Consider the following 23,766-nt stretch of genomic DNA (forward strand, 5'->3'; position numbering starts at 1 on the left):
AATGGTCTCTTAATGAATTTCAGTCAGATGAAAAGAAAAGTTAAATGTAACTGTATTCATTATGAATATACATGTATGGTTTCAAAATATGTTTTAACATCCTGAACACTTTTCCAAGTCCACAAACCGTAAAAATTATGGCAATATCGTTTTTCTGATACAAAGGTTAATTGCATTCAGTCACGTGCAAAACGTACTCGCTAATTACACAGATGAAGAAATGCCCGGTAGAATTTTGGTACCCGGCAGCTTAATAGATACTTTTGTCGAATATTTTACCTGTCGGGACCAGATTAATGTGGTCGCTAGTCGTTTAATAAAAAAGTCGTTTAATGGAATGAATTTATATACTGAAAACGTTCGGGAGGGATTTTGACTGGCCGTTTAATACAAAAATCGCTTAATAGAGGTGGTCGCAAGTACGATGTCGACTGTAATAACATGTAACAGGAATTGACCATTTGCTTTCTTTCAGGCCACTATTGTTCCAGACTGTAGAACATGTCAGTGAGAGTCCAGCACTTGGTGAAATAATCCCATATAGCTTATTGTTACATTTCTTGTTTGCTCGTGCTCCAATGGATATCAAGTCACCACATGTTGTAAGTTTAGAATACGGACTTTGGATAAAAATTATCCCCTGTAGTGTATAACTACATTTCTTGTGTTTTCTTAATCCCCGTAGATTTCAAATCACAACATGGGGGCCTCTGTGGTAGAGTGGTTAAGATTGTCTGCTTCAAGTCACTTGTCCCTCACCATTGTGAGTTCGAGCTTCACTCGGGGCATTCAATTCTTCATGTGAGGAAGCCATCCAGCTGGCTTACGGAAGATCAGTGGTTTACCCTGGTACCCGCCTGTGATGAAATAATGCACATAGGGGCACCTGGGATCTTTCTGCACCAACAAAGCTGGAAAGTCGCCATATGACCTATAAATATGTCGTTGCAATTTCAAATCCACCAAAAATCAAATCACTACATGTTGTAAGTTTAGTATGCTGACTTGTGAAAATATAATTTAAACATATATATACATCAAATTATACTTTTCCTCAAACTGGATGGAGCCCGCCCGCTTAGCTCAATAGGTAGAGCGTCGGTCTACGGATCGCGGGGTCGTGAGTTCGATCCTCGGGCGGGGCGTATGTTCTCCGTGACTATTTGATAAACGACATTGTGTCTGAAATCATTAGTCCTCCACCTCTGATTCATGTGGGGAAGTTGGCAGTTACTTGCGGAGAACAGGTTTGTACTGGTACAGAATCCAGGAACACTGGTTAGGTTAACTGCCCGCCGTTACATGACTGAAATACTGTTGAAAAACGGCGTTAAACCCAAAACAAACAAACAAACAAATCAAACTGGATGTCTGATGGATTTTGTTGCAGTTAAGATATTTGTTGCCTCAGTAACTAATGTAGAGATTCGAGTCAAAATAGGGTTTTGGAAAGGAAGATATACGTTTTACACAAAAAAGCTTTCCAGAATTAATTTTTGTTTTTGCATTGCAGACTGCAGACTGGTCGTTGAGTCGTTACTCCCAGTGGTTAGATGATCATCCATCAGAAAAAGACAGACTGACTCTCATAAAGTAAGTTACATCACAGTATGAGCAGTTTTTAACAGAGCAGCACCATTATTTTCAATATGCATATAACAAAAGTAGACTGAAAAATGTGGTCAGTAAAACAAAATCTATTTTTAGTTCAACAATTCAAAGAATAGGTTGAGCTATTGTACATGCCCTTTCATTGGTGTGCCACTTGGGTAAGCTTTTGAGTGTTAGTTGGTTCCAGTAACCACTTATGGAAAACGGGAATAGGTTGAACCTTCACATATTGTCCACTGTGATGATCTTACATACAGTGCTCAGGTTCTTCAACTTTTGTTTACTTTCTTGCAAAGAACTAACCATTTTTGGACTTAGTATTTTGTGGTTGAGTTTTTGTACATAAGGTTGTTTCTCAGTACCCAGCAATAATGGGAATGGTTAGGAGCTTCACACACTTGTTCATTGTGATGGTCCGACATGTCTGTAACTCGTGCTTTTCTTCATAAGTATAGCCCTGTTCCGACTTAGTATTTTTGGCTATGTTTTAGAAAGCAGGCATTTCATTTAGCATCATAAAAGCGGAAAGTTCTATGACGCTTATATGTACTTATAAATATAGGTGTTGCCCCATTTTTAGCTAGACTGTTCGAAGAATAAGTTGAGCTATCCTCACCACGGCATCAGCGTCACACCTTGGTTAAGTTTTTAGTACCAGTCCACATTTTGACAAACTCTTTTGAGATATAGCTTTGAAACTTTCAACACTTGTGTACCATCACCATGTCCAGTTTTAGGCAAGACTTCATAACTCCATCAAGGATTTTGGCAGAGTTATGGCCCCTTTTAACTTACAAATCTTGGTTAAGTTTTTTTTACCAGTTCACATTTTGTGTAAAGTGTTTAACATATGGCTTTGAAACTTTTATCACTTGTTTATTATAACAGTCTCTATCTGTAGGCAAGTGTACATAACTCTGTTAACTATTTTGACTGAATTATGGCCCTTTATGGACTTGGAAATCGGTAGTTTTTGCACAGGTCAATGTTCTGACAAAATTTTGTTGACACTTGGCTTTGAAACTTTGAACAATTGTTTATCATCATGATTTCCATCTGTAGGAGTACATAACTCATCAATTATTTTGGCTGAATTATGGCCCTCTTTGGACTTGGAAATTGGTACAATTTTTGCATGTTTTGTCAAAACAATTTCGACATGTGGTTTTGAAACTTTGAACACTTGTTTATCGTCATGATTTCCATCTGTAGGCAAGAGTACATAACTCTGTTAACTATTTTGGCTGAATTATGGTCCGTTTTGGACTTGGAAATCAGTTATGTGTTTCATACGAGTCCATATTTTGCCTAAACTGTTTGTCGTATGGCTTTGAAACTTTGGCCACTTGTTTACAATCATAGTCTACATAATTATGTAGGCAAGATTACATAATTTGGACAAGGATTTTAGCACAGTTATGGCCTTTTTTTTAGATAGAAATTAATTAAGTTTTGCAGTCTGAAAATCTCTGGTAATATTTTGACCTCATTCTTCCAACAATTCTTTGAATAATCGAGTGTGCTGTCAACAGACAGGTCTTGTTACATGTTGATGTCATTGTATTCATTCATTTAACTATTTTTGCGATAAAGCTTTTTGGAAAGGAAAACATTTATTATACTGAAATAAATGCATCCAGGATATCTGCCATAGCCTTTTATTTTTATGCCCCCGAAGGGAGGCATATAGTTTTTGAACCGTCTGTCCGTCTGTAGGTCTGTCGGTCTGTCAGTCTGTCCGCAATTTTCGTGTCCGGTCCATATCTTTGTCATCGATGGATGGATTTTCAAATAACTTGGCATGAATGTGTACCACAGTAAAACGATGTGTCGCGCGCAAGACCCAGGTCCGTAGCTCAAAGGTCAAGGTCACACTTAGACATTAAAGGATAGTGCATTGATGGGCGTGTCCGGTCCATATCTTTGTCATCAAAGATGGATTTTCAAATAACTTGGCATGAATGTGTACCACAGTAAGATGACATGTCGCGCGCAAGACCCAGGTCCGTAGCTCAAAGGTCAAGGTCACACTTAGACTTTAAAGGATAGTGCATTGATGGGCGTGTCCGGTCCATATCTTTGTCATCCATGGATGGATTTTCAAATAACTTGGCATGAATGTGTACCACAGTAAGACGACGTGTCGCGCGCAAGACCCAGGTCCGTAGCTCAAAGGTCAAGGTCACACTTAGACGTTAAAGGAGTGCATTGATGGGCGTGTCCGGTCCATATCTTTGTCATCCATGGATGGATTTTCAAATAACTTGGCATGAATGTGTACCACAGTAAGACGACGGGTCATGCGCAAGACCCAGGTCCGTAGCTCAAAGGTCAAGGTCACACTTAGACGTTAAAAGTCATTTTTCATGATAGTGCATTGATGGGCGTGTCCGGTCCATATCTTTGTCATTCATGCATGGATTTTAAAATAACAACGCATGAATGTGTGACACAGTAAGACGACGTGTCGCGCGCAAGACCCAGCTCCGTAAGTCAAAGGTCCTTAACTCTAACATTGGCCATAACTATTCATTCAAAGTGCCATCGGGGCATGTGTCATCCTATGGAGACAGCTCTTGTTTAATAGTCAAGCATTGTTGTCTTCTGAAAACTCGTGCTTTATGTGTACTTAAAACTTGTGAACTTCTAAAGTTATTGTTCTTAATTTGTTAACAATTTACTGTCAGCTAAATGTATAAGCTCAGTTCCAATATATGCCTCCAGCAATTTATTAAAAGAATAGGGCAAAGTACTATGCTGCGTGTATTTAAAAGGTCAGATTCATTCATACAGCAGTTTACATGAAAATGTACAATGAAAGTGGCTGTTGTCTACGTCTTTTAAAAAATAGTGAAACAGTTAAGTGAAATGTGATTCATGCAATTATTTTTCAGGGGATCACTTGAAGCGTATGTGCAGCAGGTGAAATCCAGACAGGGAAAAGAATTTGCCTCTATATATCCCATAATGCTCAAGGTCCTGCAGACTGGTTTACAACAAACAACCTGAGGGAAGACATGAAAGAAACATGAACCAGTCTAGAGTATTTTCAGATGTACAATTTGTGGGAAAACACTATCTGTCTGTGATAAAAGTGTGGGCACATACTTCTGGGGTTGGGAAAAACTGTTGTAGCATTAGCTAATGAAATACAAAACAGTCAGCTAGTTCTCACTGGAAATGGTGGACTGTAAAACATCACTGCTTCATATTGCAGAATGCCATTTTGATACCAAATGATTCTGATTTGGGAGGGGCATTTTAACCCAGTGCTTTAATCAAAGAAATGTGCTAAGTGTAAAATCAGCATTTGTAGAATGACTCCTTGGTAGATTTATGAATCAGTCAATAAAATCATGTAGTTAACCTTAATTTTAGATAAAATGTTTCTCTATCTCATGTAGGTTTATGAAAGCCTGATCTGGCAGTCTATCTTGGTTATTAGGAGTTTCTAAAGACATATGCAAACAAATAATCAACACAAGATAATTACCACTGTTAAAACCTTGGTATCAGTATTTTTGTACCCCCCGACAACAAAGTTGTAAGTGGGGGTATACTGGTTTCAGGTTGTCTGTCTGTCCGTAGACACAATCTTGTGCGCACCATCTCTCCTGATCCCCTTGACACAATTTAATGAAACTTCACACAAGTGATCAGTAACAACAGAAGTTGTGCATGGGGCATGTTAGGTTCTTTCAGAAAAAAAAATTGCAGAGTTACGGGACTTTGTTTCTCGTTACTATACTATATACATAGACACAATCTTGTGCGCAACATCTCTCCTCATCCCCTTGACACAATTTAATGAAACTTCACACAAGTGATCAGTAACAACAGTAGTTGTGTTTGGGGCATGTTAGGTTCTTTTAACAACAAAAATTGCAGAGTTATGAGACTTTGTTTCTTGTTAACATACTATGTACATACAGTCTGCATATGCAATCTTGTGCACGCCTAATCTTCCGAATCCTTGCACACAATTTAATGAAACTTCACACAAGTGACCAGTACCAACCCTAGTTGTGCATGATGCATGTTACATTCTTTTAGATAATTATTCTGCATAGTTATGGGACTTTGTTTTTTGTTACTATACTGTAGACATAGTCCACATAATTATGCAATCTTGTTTGCATCAAATTGCAATGTACTGTGTCAGTGCATGCAGGGGGTACGTTCATCACCTTTAGTGATAGCTCTAGTTGTGTAGTGGATTTCTATGTAATTACAGCTCATGTTTTTAGTGTTATCTGCCAAATCCTTAGGGATTGGTTGGTGCCAGTGTTGGTGCCAAAGTATTCTGAGGGTTTATGAAGATGTTATAACTTGAAATGAACATGCGCGAACACTGTTCTAGCATAGAACACGTAAAAAATTAATATATTGTCCCTCGACATCATGTAATTTCCATGAAATGCGCAGGAATGTATGCATTGTTTTATCATGATGACATCATTTCCTTTTGAAAAAGATGTTTGAATAGCATGTGAGCACGAGAATCTCTATTAACACAAGTTTACTCTCCAGATAAAACACCCCCGAAAAGTGACAAGAACAGTAGTTTTAGAATGTTTCTTGATAATATATACTGTATATCACATTGAGGGATATTTTGCAAGGGATAAAATAAGATGCTTTGTTATAAAAATTTTATTTATATATTTTTGTCTTCTTTATTACATACAATGTAATGTAACAATTGTCAATCACATGAATAAAATATTCAAAAACAGAACAGGTACATGTATTGTTTTGTACTTAATATACATATATCGGGCCATTTATTAAGTGTTGAAGCAACTCGCAAAGAAAAGTCTTATTCTGTTTAAATATAACAGGATAGTAATAGACACCGCACTATGTATGCATTCGTATTTCCTGTCCATGACACTGTAACTTTGTTACAATCACAAATACTGGTTGAAAAACATGTTTTATTTGCTCTTTCTGACTTCTAATACCAGTGGAATTTATCACAACAGTGAAAGGCCCACAGGCTAGAGTATCAAGTTTGTTTCTGGTGTTTATCTTCCTTGGATTTCAGCAAGGTTCCCATAACTATACCAAGAAAAAGGATGGCACCAAGCTGCGTGTTAGATTTAAACTTTTTCAGGCAATCATCTGGGTTGTCAAGGTCAACTGTGTACAGCTGAAAAGCAAACATACAGTATTGTAATATAAGCAGACAGTTCAAAGAACTACCAATTGTTCGAGACAATACCTCAAATTCTCGGAGGGCAGGTTTCCACATCCAATGTTCTATTTTACAAAGGGGCCTCTGTGGAAGAGTGGTTAAGGTCGCTGTCTTCAAATCACTTGCCCCTCACCGATGTGGGTTCGAGCCTCACTTGGGATGTTGAATTCTTCATGCCATCCAGCTGGTTTATGGAAGGTCGGTGGTTCTACCCAGGTGCTCGCTCGTGATGAAATAAAGCACGGAGGGGCACCTGTGGTCTCCCTCCACCATCAAAGCTGGAAAGTCTCCATATGACCTATAATTGTGTGGCTGTGACGTTAAACCCAACAAAATAAAAACAATATTTTACATAACTTCAAATCCAAGTTTTCACCTCAACATTGACCTATGACAACCTACAACCATAATGATGTGTGTCAAATGGGTCCCTATTGAGCTGGTAGTGAAAAACAGTGTGTTTTAAATGTCTTCAGTAAATATCATTGTAACAGGATTACTAACCATGGCAAAGCATATTTCTAAATGTGATACCTTACTATTTACATGATAAAATAGTTCCACATGAAGCTGTAATAAAGTCAAGTATACGACTTACCTGATGAGCTAGGTGTGCCCCTGTAATGGTGAGAGCTGTGTAGTACGGCCATGTCTGGTCACACATCTGCCCTGTCAGTGCCAGACACCCTATCATCATACTGGAAAATCCTGTCAACCAGATCTTTGTCTGATCCCCTAACTTCAGAGCTGTAGACTTCACCCCAATTAACAGGTCATCATATTTATCCTGTAAACAACGTGCTGAGATTTAATCTTGGAGCATAGCACCTTACCTTGCAGAACAAATCACTTACAATCATCAACAAATAAAAATCTCATACTAATACTTTTGATGATCAAACATTGCATCCTGTTAATAATTTTATAATTCCAAGTAAATTTCCGAAAATGAGTTGTTTGTAAAACAAATATGCCACCCCTTCCCCATACATTATAGCTTGTCAGAGGTCATTAGGTAAGTGATTTAAGTCAGAAGTGTGCTTTGACCTTGACATTTTGCTAATAACAGTGTCACCTACAACCTGCAATGAATTTATTATAATAAATACAAGCAATTCCCAGCTGCAGATCAGAAGCTGTTTGCATTCTCGAGATCACTTGACCTTTGACCTACTGACCCCAAAAGCAATAAGGATCTTCTAGTGACAATAGACAATCATCCTTTTAATTTCAACAATCCTTGGCAAATGCATTTTTTGCTTTTGACGAGGAAAGAATTCTAAGTTTTTAGGTCGGTGACTGTTACCTACTTACTCCTAAACAAACAGTTATCTGATGTACACAGGCAATCAACCTAAGAAGTTTGACCACTGTAGGCCTATTAAGTCTTCTTTGGAAATCAAGTTGTAACTGACTAACAGACTGACAACAGACAGGCCTACCAAACAACATTAGCAAAACAACACTTTGTTTCAGAAGTGGTGAGGAGGGAAACATCATGAAATTTTACACTATTATACAAAATGAAAATACACAAAAAGTGTATTATACTGCTATGAAATGGATCATCCTGACCAAAGTTATTATAAATCCAGTCAGACTGTCAGAGTATAAAACAATTTTCTTGTAACTGTTGCATTTTTTCTTAATTAACAACTACTTCATACATGGAATATTTACAAAATTATCAGCAACTGTTCTGTTTTGTCATGTAAAACATCATTTATCTTGTTACCTTACAACTTTGAATGATAAAAGATTTGAGCCACGCCATGAGAAAACCAACATAGTGCATTTGCAACCAGCATGGATCCGGACCAGCCTGCGCATCCGCGCAGTCTGGTCAGGATCCATGCTGTTCGCTAACAGTTTCTCTAATTGCAACAGGCTTTGAAAGTGAACAGCATGGATCCTGACCAGACTGAGTGGATGCGCAGGCTGCTCTGGATCCATGCTGGTCACAAATGCACTATGTTGGTTTTCTTATGGCATGGCTCAGTTTTTAAAAATTTCGTTCTTTTATTCAGCAGTAATGCAAAATTTTTTCCGTCAAGGCAAAAGTATAAACAACCATTTCATTCTATTTCAAAACTGTATATAAAATATTATTTATCTACCACTACCAATATAACTAGAGTTATTGAAAATGTGACTAACACCACCACAACACCGTTTCGTCTAAGTCTAAGGCTGCATAATGCTGCAATGCATAGACAAACATGCAGAAAAAATCACACCTTTACACTCATTTTCATAATGATCTAAATACAGTATGAAATTTCACCCGAGTCCGTTTTGAATTGTGTAAGCGGTTTTTGCAAAGAACTGACAGCATGACCATCTGTACGACGACTCGTATATACCCCTATTAGGTTTGTTTGAGGAGGTATAAAAATAAAAGGTGAAGTAACTATAGAAGCATTTCACAGTGCTTAATAGATGTTACAGACTATGTTTAAGACGTGTTGTAATATGTTATACAGTTTACAAACTAAGTGTCAGTACCACAACAAAATAAAGAATTCAAACAGTGCCATACACACAGAGGATATAAGAACTCCTTACTTGATGTGCATATATGGTATCATAGACTAGAGTCCAGAGCAGGCAGCCAGCATACAAAGGTAAAATAGGCCAGTCTAGTTCCCCCTTCACAGCACACCAGCCTAGCATCGCCCCATAGTTGAATGTTAACCCTAGTAAAAAGTTCAAGGTCAAACAATTTTAGTTGCATTAGTTAAACAGTCTAGACAAACAAGAACGATATAGGAATAACTACGACATTTTGTATGTTTAAATGTGGATTGTACACAAAATGTCAGTTGTTTCCATAGCAATAGCTGCAAGAGATTGTTGTTAAAATCAACCCATAACTGAGATGCGCTGTGTGCTGCAAAAGGATATTTGACATGTGACAAAAGGGAAGTGTTACACAAGCTAACTGTATACCACAGACACAATCTACAACATAAACATCGAACAAAAGTTATATGAGCCGCGCCATGGGAAAACCAACATAGTGGGTTTGCGACCAGCATGGATCCAGACCAGCCTGCGCATCCGCGCAGTCTGGTCAGGCTCCATGCTGTTCGCTAACAGTTTCTCCAATTCCAATAGGCTTTAAAAGCGAACAGCATGGAGCCTGACCAGACTGCGCGGATGCGCAGGCTGGTCTGGATCCATGCTGGTCGCAAAGCCACTATGTTGGTTTTCCCATGGCGCGGCTCATATATCTGTAAGCAATCATCTTTCATTAAAAAGACCTGTTTTCTTTTTTTTATTATTTATTTTATGTTTTTTTTTTTTGTTTTACATATTTGCAGAATGAGGATGCTGTAAGGGTACTTTTTACTGATACTTGATATGGAAGAGTTATTCATATGAAAGCTTTACTATTTATGCTATAATTTGTGCCTGTGGTACAAAAATAAGCAAGCACTGGAAATTATTTATAAGTGATGCTACATGAGTTAACAAGCAGACTGTGACTGCCTTTTCAGTGATCACTGCTTTCGTACCACAGGAAAAATGGAAGTCTTAGACATAAAAATTACAGGGAAATGTGTTATACCAATTTATTTATTTTGTTAGGTTTAACATTGCACCGACACAATTATAGGCGACTTTCAAGCTTTGATGGTGGAGGAAGACCCCACGAGCGGGCACCTGGGTAGAACCACAGCTAAAAGCTTGGAGAAAGACTCCAGGTGCCCCTCCAGGCACGAGTTGGCTCTTGGTTAGAACCGCCAACCTCCTGTAATCCAAATAGATGGCATCCTCATGAAGAATTCTGACCCAAAGCAATGTTTCAAACCAACAATTTGTGACGGGAAAGTGATGCAAAGTCTTACATGGCAACAAGTAGTGAAATTCAGTCATTAAACTATTATTTTACTGACATTGCTCTCGATATTGCCCTAGAAATCATAGAAAATATTTTCTGGGAAAAACTTCTTGCCACAATGCATTACACATTATGGCACATGGGCAAGAAAGCAAGGGTTCAATGCTGATCAGGCAGAAAAGATGGTATAAAATAAATGTACATGAAAACATGCAAAGCTGTAAAACATTCTGATTTAATATACAGTCTGTGCTTAGAGTGCAACTACTGTAAATGATGAACTATTTTTTATTTATACTTTTTTTCTAATCAGAACACGAAAATGAATCTTTTCTATAAACACCAAACTACAGAGAGGTTACCACCTCCAAGAGACCGATAAGGGTGTGCCAAGTGCAACTGGCAAATCTGACAAATGGCTTATTATTACTCCAACTTTTAATGGCAGTTTGATGTTATCATCTTTATGAATACAGAAAATTTATATCAAGTTTATCATGATGGACTTGGAAACTCGTAACATACATAAAGCACTGGAGACACTTTACTATATGTATGAAACTGTTTTGTACTGCGGTGCCAGACATATATAGTGAAATTACACATCTGCACAAAAGATGAGTTCCTACCTTTAACAAGTATACAATGACAGACAGGTATCATGTGTTCATATAAAAGATCCATGTACATCAAAAAATAGTTCAACTGTATATAGATAAAGGATAAAAAGGGTAGTTTTGAACTAAAAGCTTACAAGCACATGCCACTATTAATACAGTGTAACACCGATCCCTTACAGTAGCAACAGGATGAGCTAAATCTAGCTATCAAGGGTTTTGAGGGATTCAACATAGAACACGTAAAGAAAACGAGTAGGGACTTTGGAAATGCTCAAGTTTGTATTTGATCCATAGATGCTCAAATGAGCGGTGTTAAACTGTATTGCTAAATACTATGGTAGTGGTTATGCACAAACATCCTAATAAGCTACCTGATGGGAATAAATAGTGTCGTAAAACATTGTATACACAACACACGCTGTGTACAGTGGCAGCACTGGCCACTCCAGGGACCCTTTAAGGGCTGACCAAGCTATCAGCACACCCCAGTTCAGGGTTACGCCTAAAAACAAACAAGTATCTCCTAAGATTCTAGAAAGATCTCTTGGTTAAAATCAGGATGTTAACAATCTTAGAAACTATTAATTAAACAGTTGAAGCACTACACAACAATATATATCTGTATCAATTGTCTAGTCTGTAAAATCACCGCAACAGTTCATATTCTTGTGTGAACATAACAGTTAGATAATTCTTTATCAAAACAGAAACATTTTCCTAACAATATTTAGTATTAACTAGGGATGGGAACAAATACTGAAATCAATATTCGAATATTCGGTTTGCCATATTCGAATATTCGGTTTGTTTTAATGGAAGCTTTAAATTCTTATTAAGTGACTGGCATATACACAACGTATTCATTTGTTTAAAGCGTGGATCATCGTACGTTATAAGGCCAAAAAAATGTTGTTTCCGGTAACCCGATCCTACCAAGCAAAACCCGCCGATCCTAGCGTTTTATTTCACGATTCTGTCAGTATAATCATGAACGGATTTAACTAATTCAGTGTTTTAGCTTCAAAATGATACAATAAATCAAAACGATTATAATTTAGACCGTCGCAATTTTATCTAAAAATAGCGGGTCGTCCCATTTAAACACATGACGCGCTGTTGTATTACCGCCGCCATTTTGAAAATTTTCAATCGGCGTGTAAAATCGTCGTGTAAAAAGCAAGTAAGGCAGACTTAAACCTCCTTCAACATGAACTTATGCATCAATCATATGTTATTTCTTGATTTTATTACAAAGTACTTCAAAATTTAATTCGAATACGGCCGATGGCGGATGAAAACCTATTCTGCGGATCGTTTGAAACGTCGTACAAAATATTGTGAAAAGATCGACAATATCTACAAGTTTGGTATTGTTTTCGAAAAAAAAAATCTACAACTTGTTACATAAAACAGGCGACAATAAAAATGAACAAAAGATAAAAAGATACAAACTGTTAATCCGTAGCGATGACCCTAGGTAATTATGCATTGCAATTTTCTTGTTAATTGGACATCTTTTGACATGCATCGGACACACTGACGCCTGTTGCAAACTGTTAATCCGTAACGATGGCCCCTGCCAATTATGCATTGCTATTTTCTTGTTAATTGGACATCTTTTGATACGCAATAAACAAAAATGACTTGGTTTTATTCTGTATAATTAGCATGCTCATGTTCCCCAAAATCAATGATACTTATTTCGAAAAAAAAAAAACAACAATAATTTACGAATATTCAAATTTGATTTTCATATTCGAATATTCGACCGATTTTTGAATATTCGTTCCCATCCCTAGTATTAACATTTATTGCAGCTACTGCAACTTCTGTTAATTTTCTGGCCTTCAAAACTGTCAAAACTATTCAGTTACACTGAAAATGACTGGCTCAATAAAGTTTTATTAAGAAAGTAACTACTGTTTGATTCACTTTTTTCACGACAAAGTTTTTCCTGAATTGGATTTCCTAATTATTCTGTCTTAATGTAAGACAATACCACTGATATTATAAATCATTCTATAGAACTCCAGAGGTGGTAATGGGAACTTTTTAAATTTTCAAAATATCTTGATTACTGCAAGATCATTTTCAATTTATCATCTAATCATTTTGAATTGGTATTTTCAATTGTATTTCAACCATTTTTGAGAGCCTTTCTTCCTTGAAATTCAATTTGGCTTTTTGAATAGACCATTATAAAACTTTCATGAAAAACCCTTTTGTGGATTAGATTGCTCAAACAGTAGTTATTCTAAATCATTAGAATATAAAATTTAATGCAAATATCTATAACTTTGTAAATACTTCATGGTTTAAAACAAACATTCAGACATAATTATGACTGATGGTAAAAGAATAGTCCTTTAACTACAAAATCTTATCAAATTTACCAAAAAGCTTGACAGACAAAATGCGGGCTGTTAGAAGCAACAGAAACAAGAGCACCGCCTTGCGGGTGCTGACGCTCATCTGATTTTTTTTGTATAATAGAAATATTGTCCTACCCATGATTTTCTAAGTCTAAAAAGGGCCATCACTCTTGCAAAAAGCAGGACAGAGTTATGTTTCTTGATGTACAGTGTCCACTTATGATGGTGAAAAACTGTTGCAAGTTTTAAAGCAATAGCTTTGATAGTTTATGAGAAAAGTTGACTTAAACATAATATTCAACCAAGAAAATGATTTTTCTAAGTCCAAAAGGGGCAATAATTATTGCAAAAAGCAGGATGGAGTTATGTTGCTTGCTGTACAGGGTCAGCTTATGATGGTGAACAAGAGTTGCAAGTTTTAAAGCAATAGCTTTGATAGTTTAAGAGAAAAAGTTGACCTAAACATAAAACTTAACCAAGAAATCTGATATTTTCTAAGTCCAAAAGGGCCATAAATCTTGCAAAAAGCAGGATGGAGTTATGTTTCTTGCTGTACAGGGTCAGCTTATGATGGTGAACAAGTGTTGCAAGTTTTAAAGGAATAGCTTTGATAGTTTAGGATAAAAGCTGACCTAAACATAAAACTTAACCAAGAAAACTGATTTTCTAAGTCCAAAAGGGGCAATAATTCTTGCAAAAAGCAAGATGGAGTTATGTTTCTTGATGTACAGGGTCTGCTTATGATGGTGAACAAGTATTCCAAGTTTCAAAGCAAAAGCTTTGATAGTTTAGGAGAAAAGTTGACCTAAACATAAAACTTAACCAAGAAATCTGATATTTTCTAAGTACAAAAGGGGCCATAAATCTTGCAAAAAGCAGGATGGAGTTATGTTTCTTGCTATACAGGGTCAGCTTATGATGGTGAACAAGTATTCCAAGTTTCAAAGCAATAGCTTTGATAGTTTAGGAGAAAAGCTGACCTAAACATAAAACTTAACCAGGCAACGCCGACGCAGACGCCGACGCCGACAACCGCTCAAGTGATGACAATAACTCATCATTTTTTTTCAAAAAATCAGATGAGCTAAAAACAATAAACATGTACCTAGTACAACCTGTGGCCAGTATGTGTAGCGTTTAGCTAGTGGGTATGCTATGACCAGCACCATGGAAGCAGATCCGAGAAAAACACTGAAAACAGAAACAGTAATAACTAATTGCTTAAAAGTAAGTATTATCTAAAATTACCCTTTCTGTACAGACCGTCTCCGAGAAATATCTGTAATACAAATTAGAGTAAGAACTGGAAGTTAACCTTATTTACAAGTCTTTATAATTTAATCGGCCCTTATGAAAGCTTCCTGCGGTGATAATGTACTATCACTTGTTATGTTGCATCATCTGGGTGCAAACCCAAAAAGATGAGGGATGTTATCACATGCCTGCCATCATAACCACTTGACTAGAAATTCTTGAAGAGCAATACAATGAGTGTTTACCTGTACCAGTTTAACTGTAACAAAATTGCCAGAGCTACAGACAGGTTACCACCGAGGAATACAAGAGCTTGAAATGGAGTAAGTTCACCACTTGCTAACGGACGTGTCTTCGTCCTTTCAACCTGCAAACAGACAAGTATAGCATTACAATGGTTTAAAAAATTACAGACCATGATATTAAAGGAACTGACCTCCAGATTTTGGCTAAAAATTATCTTTCTTTAAAACTGAGGTTTGGTTATATTATGAACATCAGAATATGAGTTTTTATTTCGAAACTATTTTAAAAATGCCAAATCAAAAAACAAAGATGCCCGCCTCTGGAAACGAACCGGGGTCACCACGGCAATTAAATATTTTCCACTGTATCGATACCACCATGGAGTAATAAGTATAGAAAGACAGTTGAATATGGATATTTATAATTAAGGCAGTGTACCTCGAGTAAAGTGTTACCATAAACATTGTATACACAACACATACTGTGTACAGTGGCAGCACTGGCTGTCAGTAATTATGTTTTAAAGCATTCTTAAGAAATGTAGCATTAATTTCCTGATACCTAAATTTTGTTGTTGTCGTAAGATCTGGAGGCCAGTGCCTTTAACATGAAATGGCAAATAAGTCAAAGTCTAATTTTTCAAAGAATTTTATATTCATATGGGCCTAACTTTACAACTGTAAGAAATATCATGTACAACTGACATTTGCTAACATTATACATGTATATAAAACAGCAAACAGGATGGTGGTGACAGAACATGAATGTGCTTGTTCTCAGTGGAGAGTTTTGTTGAATAAATACCTTTTTGTCAATTTCTTTGTCCCACATATCATTTATAATACATCCAGACCCTCGCATCACAAACGATCCCAGACCAAACAGAGCCAGTAAATAGAGGTTTGGTAAATGTCCTGCCTGGGCTGCAAGGCCAATACTCCAGGTACATGGCCAAAATAATAGGTATGTGCCTGAAACATAAGAAGGTATTTTTAACTGTTGCAAAAAGTATGATGTTAATATAGTTGTTCATACTTCTACATACATAGGACAGTGCTACCTGAGCTTTTATCAAAACATTCATTGGACTTGGTAAGTAATTATTCAAACTAACAATTTTATTAAAGACATTACTGGTACATTCTTCTTTTAACTCTAAATTAAATGAGAAAAATCTGATACTTCAATGATGTATTTATTCCGAGACACAACAAGGCAACTGGTTTGTCATTTCTTTATACAAACTGAACTCATTTTTTTCAAAGCAGTTCACACCTGACACCATTATAATATAAGGGACCTGTCATGTATGTTTATTTTACTTCTGTACTAAGAAAACAGACTAAGTAATTTGATTTAGTTAGACAACAAAAAGAACATAGATGAAGTGACTGAAATATAAAAACTGATGTTTAGAAGTACAAGATATACTGTATTTTTTTCTGAACTGGTAGAATCACTCTCAACAACTTATTCATGGTGGTATTCATCCCCGCAAGTGTACGAGGAAGAAGTCAATTTCCCTTTTAATACTTTTAGAAACAGGAAATAGCTGCAAGGGAACTACTTGTACTATTTTCATGTCTTTGGTGTTACATCAGCAGGGAGCAAACCCATAACCTCCCACTTTCCAAGCGGACACGCTATCACTTTGTTACTGAGTTTATCATGCATTTTACTATGTTGCATTGCCATAAATGAACAGATACATTGAATGTAGAATACAAATCTAGTCTGACTTTATTTGTATTGCAATACAAATATAAACTTCTAGCCTACCTATAGGCTTATCAAACCGAAGCAATCTTAAGTATGGCTGAATTTTAGGAGGTGACGCTTCAAGAATCTTCTTGGTACTTAATGAAACAGCTCTTTGTTGAGCTGGAGTACATGCTGGTACACTCTGTAACACTGGTACATGTTTTAATCTGCTCTGTTTCCTTAATTTAGGTCCGTCACTTAAATGGTATAGATCCCTATGGTGATGATGAGTTAGTCTATCTGGAAACTGGTGCATCAGAACACTTGAAGTAGCTAACTGATTTCTATTGTTCGATAACCAGCTTCGATCATAGCGGTATTTGCACCAACTTTGACTGGACCTGTGCACACACTGAAATGAGTGTCTATATACATGTTTTATGCATGTATGTTTTGGTAAGATGAGACACTGTGTAAGCTGTCCAAGCACTTTTAATTTACTTTGTAGCAACTTCGCCTCCATAACTGTCTTCTTTTCTTCAAGAAGGAACTTCCTGCAAATTGAAGAAACATAACAATTAAACAATCAAGCAAATTTAGTATTTGTGAACACGGTCTCAAACGAAATTTTTAGAACATTACACCACAGTAATCACATCATTTTTAACCTATTTGCAACAACAAAAGCATTAAAGGTAATTTCAAGCAATTTTAACCTTTACTCTTCTGGCAAAAAGTGTTTCTGCCTTTGCGACCAGTGCAGACTAAGATCTGCCTGCACGGATCATAGTCTGCACTGTTCACTATTCAGTCACTCAGTAAATTTTCAGTGAAAACCCCTTATAATAATAATAATAAATTCTTTATTTAAAGAGGGTAAAACTCATTAAGTTTCATACATAACATATGATGTTGAAAATTCATAAATCAACACAGTTTTGTCAAAACGTGTTTCGCTTTAATAAGCTTCTTCAGTTGTCTCAAACAAAAGCTTTGTTTGTCACCATAACATGCAAATGGTGTGATCACATAACATACAAATCTTATTTTCCATGAGGCCCTCTAACAAACACAGAACCATTTACACATACAAATGAAAATGTCACAGTCATTCCACAGAGCAGACTTGTAAAATGAAGACAAACACTCGTTAGCAGTCACATAACAGTGAAACTCTACACTGTATTAATTAAAAGAAAGTTTCTAAGTAAATATTTAAATGAATTCACTGTGCTAGCATTTCTAATTGAGTAAGGTATGTCTTTCCAAATTTCTACTGCCATAAAAGAAAACGAACATTTAAGAAAATTTGTTTTAGGTCGAAGGTGCTGTAGATCAAAATTTGTTCTAAAAGAAAACGAACGTTTAAGAAAATTTGTTTTATGTCGAAGGTGCTGTAGATCAAAATTTGTTTTAGAACAAAGGCTATAGTATGTATTGTCACAAATTTCCATTGAGTCACATATATAAAAAGGTGCAAGCTTATTTAATCCTTTATAAACCAAAACACCAATGTTGTATTTAATCCTGTTTGGGAAAGTTAACCATTTAAGTTCGCAAAAGAGAGTAATGGATGATGTCTGGAAGGGTACTTTCAATATAAGTCGAGCTGCCCTTTTTTTGAATTTTAAAGATTTTTTCTGTATTTCCTTTAGAGCAGTTTCCCCATATAGTTGATGCATAGTCAAAAATTGGTAAAATGTACGAGTTATAAAACATATTCTTCATATCAGCATTTAGGTATTTAGATATTCTGTAAAATAGATACAGTTTAGAGTGCATTTTTCCACACACCTTTTTACATGCCGATTCAAACTTAAATTTTTATCGATATAAACACCTAACAACTACTGACATGATACATTTTGCATACAGTTATCATTTAGAGTAAGATTTATGTTTCTTACTTTATTTAATTTCTTGTTGGTACCAGTTAACATACTAGCTGTCTTATTCAGATGGAGAGCCACATTGTTTGATGTGCACCAATTATTAACTTTGATAATATCAATTTGCAATTTTCTTTCAATATCAGATATGTTATGGTCACTTACATACATCATAGATTCATCAGCATACATGTCGATGTTTGAGTTTTCAACAACCAATGGAAGGACGTTTATATATATCAAGAAGCGCCAAGGGCCAAGTATAGGTCCTTGTGGAACATCAGTTTTTATATACAATAAAGTAGATTTGATATCATTTATTTGGACATATTAGATTCGGTTCTTTGAGTAATAAGTGGTGCTGCCCAAATTGAATGATGGACCAGTCAATTTTATAAATTTAGCAGGGTAATAGGTGTAGGTCAGTAGCATAAAACAGGCTTATGAGGCACTTCTCTTTATCAAGGTACATGTTGCTTACTCTGGCTATTAGCCAAATCATGTCATACAGAAAATACAAGAGAAGCCCAAAATGTCCAGTAAATCCTTTTAAACACATTGAAGGAACAATTTAATGCTACTATTTACAAAAATCAGTTCATACATCAAAAGGTGACATGAATATCATTTTCAGTTGAATTTTAACTTAATTGTCAAAAAAAAAAACCCCAAATTTTTAACAGTTGTCAAAAATAACACATGATAGTATGATTACATACAATTAAGAGACCTGAAAGATATATTTTTTATCTACTTGTCCATGCAATAGCTTTTGAATGTACGCCTCATATCTCCCACGTGTGCAACTTGTAGTTCTTTCGCTAGCATATGTGTGGTAGAGCTAACTTTTTGTCTGATACATATATGCATTTTTTTACATGCACAAGTTTGTGAAAGCTGTCAAATGAGCACACTATTTACATTTGCACATGAAAGCTAATATTACGCATTTGACCAAAGCACCGCCTTGCGGGTGCAGACGCTCATCTGATTTTTTTGTCTCTGTATAAAAGAAATATTGTCCTATCCATGATTTTCTAAGTCCAAAAAGAGCCATAATTCTTGCAAAAAGCAGGATGGAGTTATGTATCTTGCTGTACAGGGTCAGCTTATGATGGTGAACAACTGTTGCAAGTTTCAAAGCAATAGCTTTGATAGTTTAGGAGAAAAGCTGACCTAAACACAAAACTTAACCAAGAAATCTGATATTTTCTAAGTCCAAAAGGGGCCATAATTCTTGCAAAAAGCAGGATGGAGTTATGTTTCTTGCTGTGCAGGGTCAGCTTATGATGGTGAACAACTGTTGCAAGTTTCAAAGCAATAGCTTTGATAGTTTGTGGAGAAAAGCTGACCTAACAAACAAACACTTAACCAAGAAATCTGGTTTTCTAAGTCCAAAAGGGACCATAACTCTTGCTAAAAGTAGGATGGAGTTATGTCTCTTGTTGTACAGGGTCAGCTTTTGATGGTGAACAAGTGCTGCAAGTTTCAAAGCAATAGCTTTGACAGTTTAGGAGAAAAGTTGACCTAAACATAAAACTTAACCAAGAAATCTGATATTTTCTAAGTCCAAAAGGGGTCATAATTCTTGCAAAAAGCAGGATGGAGTTACGTTTCTTGCTGTACAGGGTCAGCTTATGATGGTGAACAACTGTTGCAAGTTTCAAAGCAATACCTTTGATAGTTAAGGAGAAAAGTTGACCTAAACATAAAACTTAACCAGGCAACGCCGACACCAACGCCGATGCCAACACCGATCAAGTGATGACAATAACTCTGACATCATTTTTTTTCTCAAAAAATCAGATGAGCTAAAAATGGCATGAAAAAAATGATAGTCCCATAATGACGGATTCAAATAATCCTCAGTTGTTTTTTTTGCACTGCAGAGCTATTCTCCTTATTTCCTTTGCATCTTGTTTGCTCAAATCACATGACAGATCTCTGCTTGACAAGTAGGTAGCACCCGCCCGCTTAGTTCAGTAGGGAGTTTGTTGGTCTACGGATCGCGGGGTCGCGAGTTTGATCCCCCGGCGGGGTGTATGTTCTCCGTGACGATTTGATAAAAAGACATTGTGTCTGAAATCATTCGTCCTCCACCTCTTATAATTCATGTGGGGAAGTTGGCAGTTACTTGCGGAGAACAGGTTTGTACTGGTACAGAATCCAGGAACACTGGTTAGGTTAACTGCCCACCGTTACATGATTGAAATACTGTTGAAAAACGGCGTTAAACCCAAAACAAACAAACAAACAAACAAGTAGGTAGCATTTTCATACTGAAATAATAACATGACAGAATTTTTCATGGATACTTAGGTCATACACCACCACTACAATTTAGGGTCTCAATTTATAGCTGATTTTGCAGTTTATCCGTTTGACTGAAAATATTTTTTTTGCATCAAACATGACACCCACTTTTCTTTTGATTCTTATTCAGCACTGACCATATTCTTCAAGAAAATGTAAGTTACAGACATTTAAAATGGGTCCTGATGTGTGATGCAGCCATTGTAGTCAAAATAATTTGACGGTCAGATTGTTTTTAATATACTTGTCACAGGCAATCTTACAGTCAAAACTTGGAAGGACCAAAATAATGGAGAATAAATCACAGTACAAAGTCATGTAAAGTTATTGGTTTTATTGCTTGTACATAGGCTGTGTAGACACGTGGTAAATGTTAATCGTGTACAGTACATACATCAGTCACCAGAAAGTTGTAATTTTGGAAATTATTTCATATTTTTTACCTAAATCAATGACAAATTGAATCCCCTTTTGATACATATATGTTTTATTTGAATTTATCTCATATGCGTGACATAATCGGCATTAAAACCTTATACATGTAGCATGTAAAGCGTCGGCAGCGATGAAAATTTCATCGGAAATTTCCTCTACTATTTTGGCCTTTCGTGTGTTTGACACAAGTGGACAGATATTGACCATAAGAAAAATAACTTAATATTTCCAAGGATCGCGTCAAATTTGTTGGACTACAGACATTGGAAATATGTTAATTTTATACAGAATAAAGAACACAGCTATTTAGTGTGTTGCAACCTTTTGTCTAACCTAAAAATTTAGTAGACTATAGCCCGTGACTGTCGCTGATCGACACAGATTCATTACAATTTATTTTGATGCAGTTTAATAACCTGTGTTTCCACAAATGACAGACAAAATGACTACATACTAAGAGGTTACAATACAGCATTTATGTCAGTAATAAATATACCTATATGATTTAACAAGGCATGCCGAGGTCGCAGATTAGTGCAAGGAAAGGGCAAGGCCGCTTTATGAATTTCATAGGTAACTGATAAATTAAAGCACCGGGCAACTCACAAGATGGCACAAGTTTTCGAATTCTTTTTGTGATATTGCGTCTTATACGTAATAATTATGAACGTTTTTTGATAATTCAAATATTAAACTGTAAGTTGAGATTGACAAACTTTGAATGCATGTCTTATTTTGGCCATGCAGAGATCCTTATTTAATGTTGCTATATAACCGGTTAAATGTATTTCGGACACAAGTTTCTGAATTCATTTTGACTTACATTTCAGACAGTGTATGCAAGTAAAATGAAAGATAACACGAAATCTTTCTTAAAACTTCTATCTGTCAATCTATTTATACTGCCATGCCCTCTTTTCACGTATTAAGTGCAGGTGCGCGTCTCGGCTAGACATAAAATTTTTGAAAAGAAGAAATGTATCCCTCTTTCTCGTAACTCCAGTATCGAGTCAAAACGTCCCCTAGTCAAAACACCCCCTCCAGGGATCATTATTCTCCAAAAATACCAATTAGTTTTGAAGGTTTCTCGTCAAGGTAATTACCAAACTCAGTTTTTAAAACGGTATTTAAAGCTATTTTACTATGTCTGCATTATGCGGCTTCTAAAACTAATGGTTTACAACAGTCTAATTAAAAGCTATGCATGTAAAAAAAAATATAATGAACATTATAATTTAATAATGTTTACCAAATTAATTAACTTAAACAATATGTTATTATGTATTTACATACATAATTTTAAGGGGGTGGGTGGGGGTGTGGGTTGACTAGGTAATTTTTGGAAGGGGGTGTTTTGATCTGGAAAGGGGGGTGTTTTGACCAAAATGGGGGGTGTTTTGACTAGGGGACGTTTTGACTAACATCCGTAATTCCGAGCCTTTGGAAAATTTGCACTTGCAGCTATTTCCTGTTTCTAAATTTTATGCATGTTATGGCAAATCAGATGACAGTTAAACAAGAATAAAAAAGAAAATAGTATTACTCGCATTAAAATAGAAATATACTCAACAGAAAATCTTGGCACAAAATTTGCTTATCTAAAACCACTGGGGTGATATATAACCTTCTTATAGGAAACAGAAACCACTTATTGTAAAACTCTTTCGTCTGCAAACACAATTATATATCTGTTCTTAATTGTAAAAAATAACTATCAAAAAGGCCTTAAGTTTTAGAGAGCTATTACAAATGATCACAAGTCTCGGTTCAACGAGAAAACATCTGGCTGTTTCAGAGGGTGAGGGTCATCATGTAAAAGCCTGGATTATTCATCGACAACAATCCTTAGAATTTTTCTTCATGGGGATGTTTTAAGTTCTGATGTTTGAGTAACAAACTATAGCGAAAACTCTGATAAATCTGTTAATGACAAGAACTGAAATACCGGTTAAGGGGCTCGGAATAATGAGAAAATGGCATACTGGAGGCTAAAAGTATCAAAGATAATACTGATGTATTCGTGAAGTGTTGAAAGTCAAGATCACAATGTTATTAAAAAGAGGAGTATACACAGTTAAAAGAGATTAAAAACAGCATTTTTCTCATTAGATCGTGTGAGAACATTTTGTCACTCCCTGTCTGAATTGTTCAGTGGTAGTGACCTGCACAACCTCTGTTGGAAGAGAGTTTCATAGAAGTATAGTAGCTGGGATGAAAGAGAATTTGTAGTAATTACAGGGTGTAAGAATCTGCTTGATAGACGAGGGAAGCATGTGTCTAGTAA

At 36.1% G+C, this 23,766-nt stretch overlaps 3 protein-coding genes across 8 annotated transcripts in view; 2 read left to right on the forward strand and 1 right to left on the reverse strand.

Annotated features, from left to right (window-relative positions):
• LOC123529819 (conserved oligomeric Golgi complex subunit 5-like) overlaps positions 1-6,349 on the forward strand; it is a 28,442-nt gene extending 22,093 nt beyond the window's left edge. For both annotated transcript variants that reach the window (XM_045310355.2, XM_053521179.1), the window contains exons 20-22: positions 476-602; positions 1,514-1,593; positions 4,506-6,349. In XM_045310355.2, coding sequence (XP_045166290.2) covers positions 476-602; positions 1,514-1,593; positions 4,506-4,620 — 322 coding nt within the window. In that variant the 3' untranslated portion in view covers positions 4,621-6,349. The remainder of the gene's footprint in view (positions 1-475; positions 603-1,513; positions 1,594-4,505) is intronic.
• On the reverse strand, positions 6,250-22,102 carry LOC123529817 (4-hydroxybenzoate polyprenyltransferase, mitochondrial-like). 2 transcript variants are annotated; one of them, XM_045310351.2, is made up of 8 exons: positions 21,979-22,102; positions 16,924-17,399; positions 15,949-16,115; positions 15,144-15,265; positions 14,750-14,835; positions 9,374-9,504; positions 7,407-7,595; positions 6,250-6,763 (listed from the first exon to the last, which is right to left on the reverse strand). In XM_045310351.2, exons 2-8 carry the CDS (start codon positions 17,366-17,368, stop codon positions 6,620-6,622), a joined length of 1,284 nt encoding a protein of 427 aa, XP_045166286.1. In that variant the 5' UTR covers positions 17,369-17,399; positions 21,979-22,102; the 3' UTR covers positions 6,250-6,619. The 2 variants fall into 2 exon arrangements, with proteins under 2 accessions (XP_045166286.1, XP_045166287.1); XM_045310352.2 differs by lacking the exon at positions 9,374-9,504 and adding an exon at positions 11,644-11,774.
• The window catches only part of LOC123529818 (uncharacterized), a 29,225-nt gene continuing 27,495 nt past the window's right edge, over positions 22,037-23,766 (forward strand). For 2 of the 4 annotated variants that reach the window (XM_053521180.1, XM_053521183.1), the window contains exon 1: positions 22,037-22,055. The gene's annotated coding sequence lies outside the window, so the exon portion shown is untranslated. Of the gene's footprint in view, positions 22,179-23,766 lie in introns of all 4 variants that reach the window. The other 2 variants (XM_053521181.1, XM_053521182.1) reach the window with 2 other exon arrangements.

This window comes from Mercenaria mercenaria, chromosome 13 (genome assembly GCF_021730395.1).
Source record: "Mercenaria mercenaria strain notata chromosome 13, MADL_Memer_1, whole genome shotgun sequence".
Classification (NCBI taxonomy): domain Eukaryota; kingdom Metazoa; phylum Mollusca; class Bivalvia; order Venerida; family Veneridae; genus Mercenaria; species Mercenaria mercenaria.

Bases quoted from the DNA above. Each gene is read 5' to 3' on its own strand.
- LOC123529817 (XM_045310351.2), bottom strand. From the start codon at position 17,368: ATGGAGGCGAAGTTGCTACAAAGTAAATTAAAAGTGCTTGGACAGCTT. The intron at 16,116-16,923 runs GTAGGCTAGAAG...CTTATGTTTCAG, and splicing joins TCGGTTTGATAAGCCTATAG to GCACATACCTATTATTTTGG. The intron at 15,266-15,948 runs GTATTTATTCAA...GTCTGTTTGCAG, and splicing joins ACAAAGAAATTGACAAAAAG to GTTGAAAGGACGAAGACACG.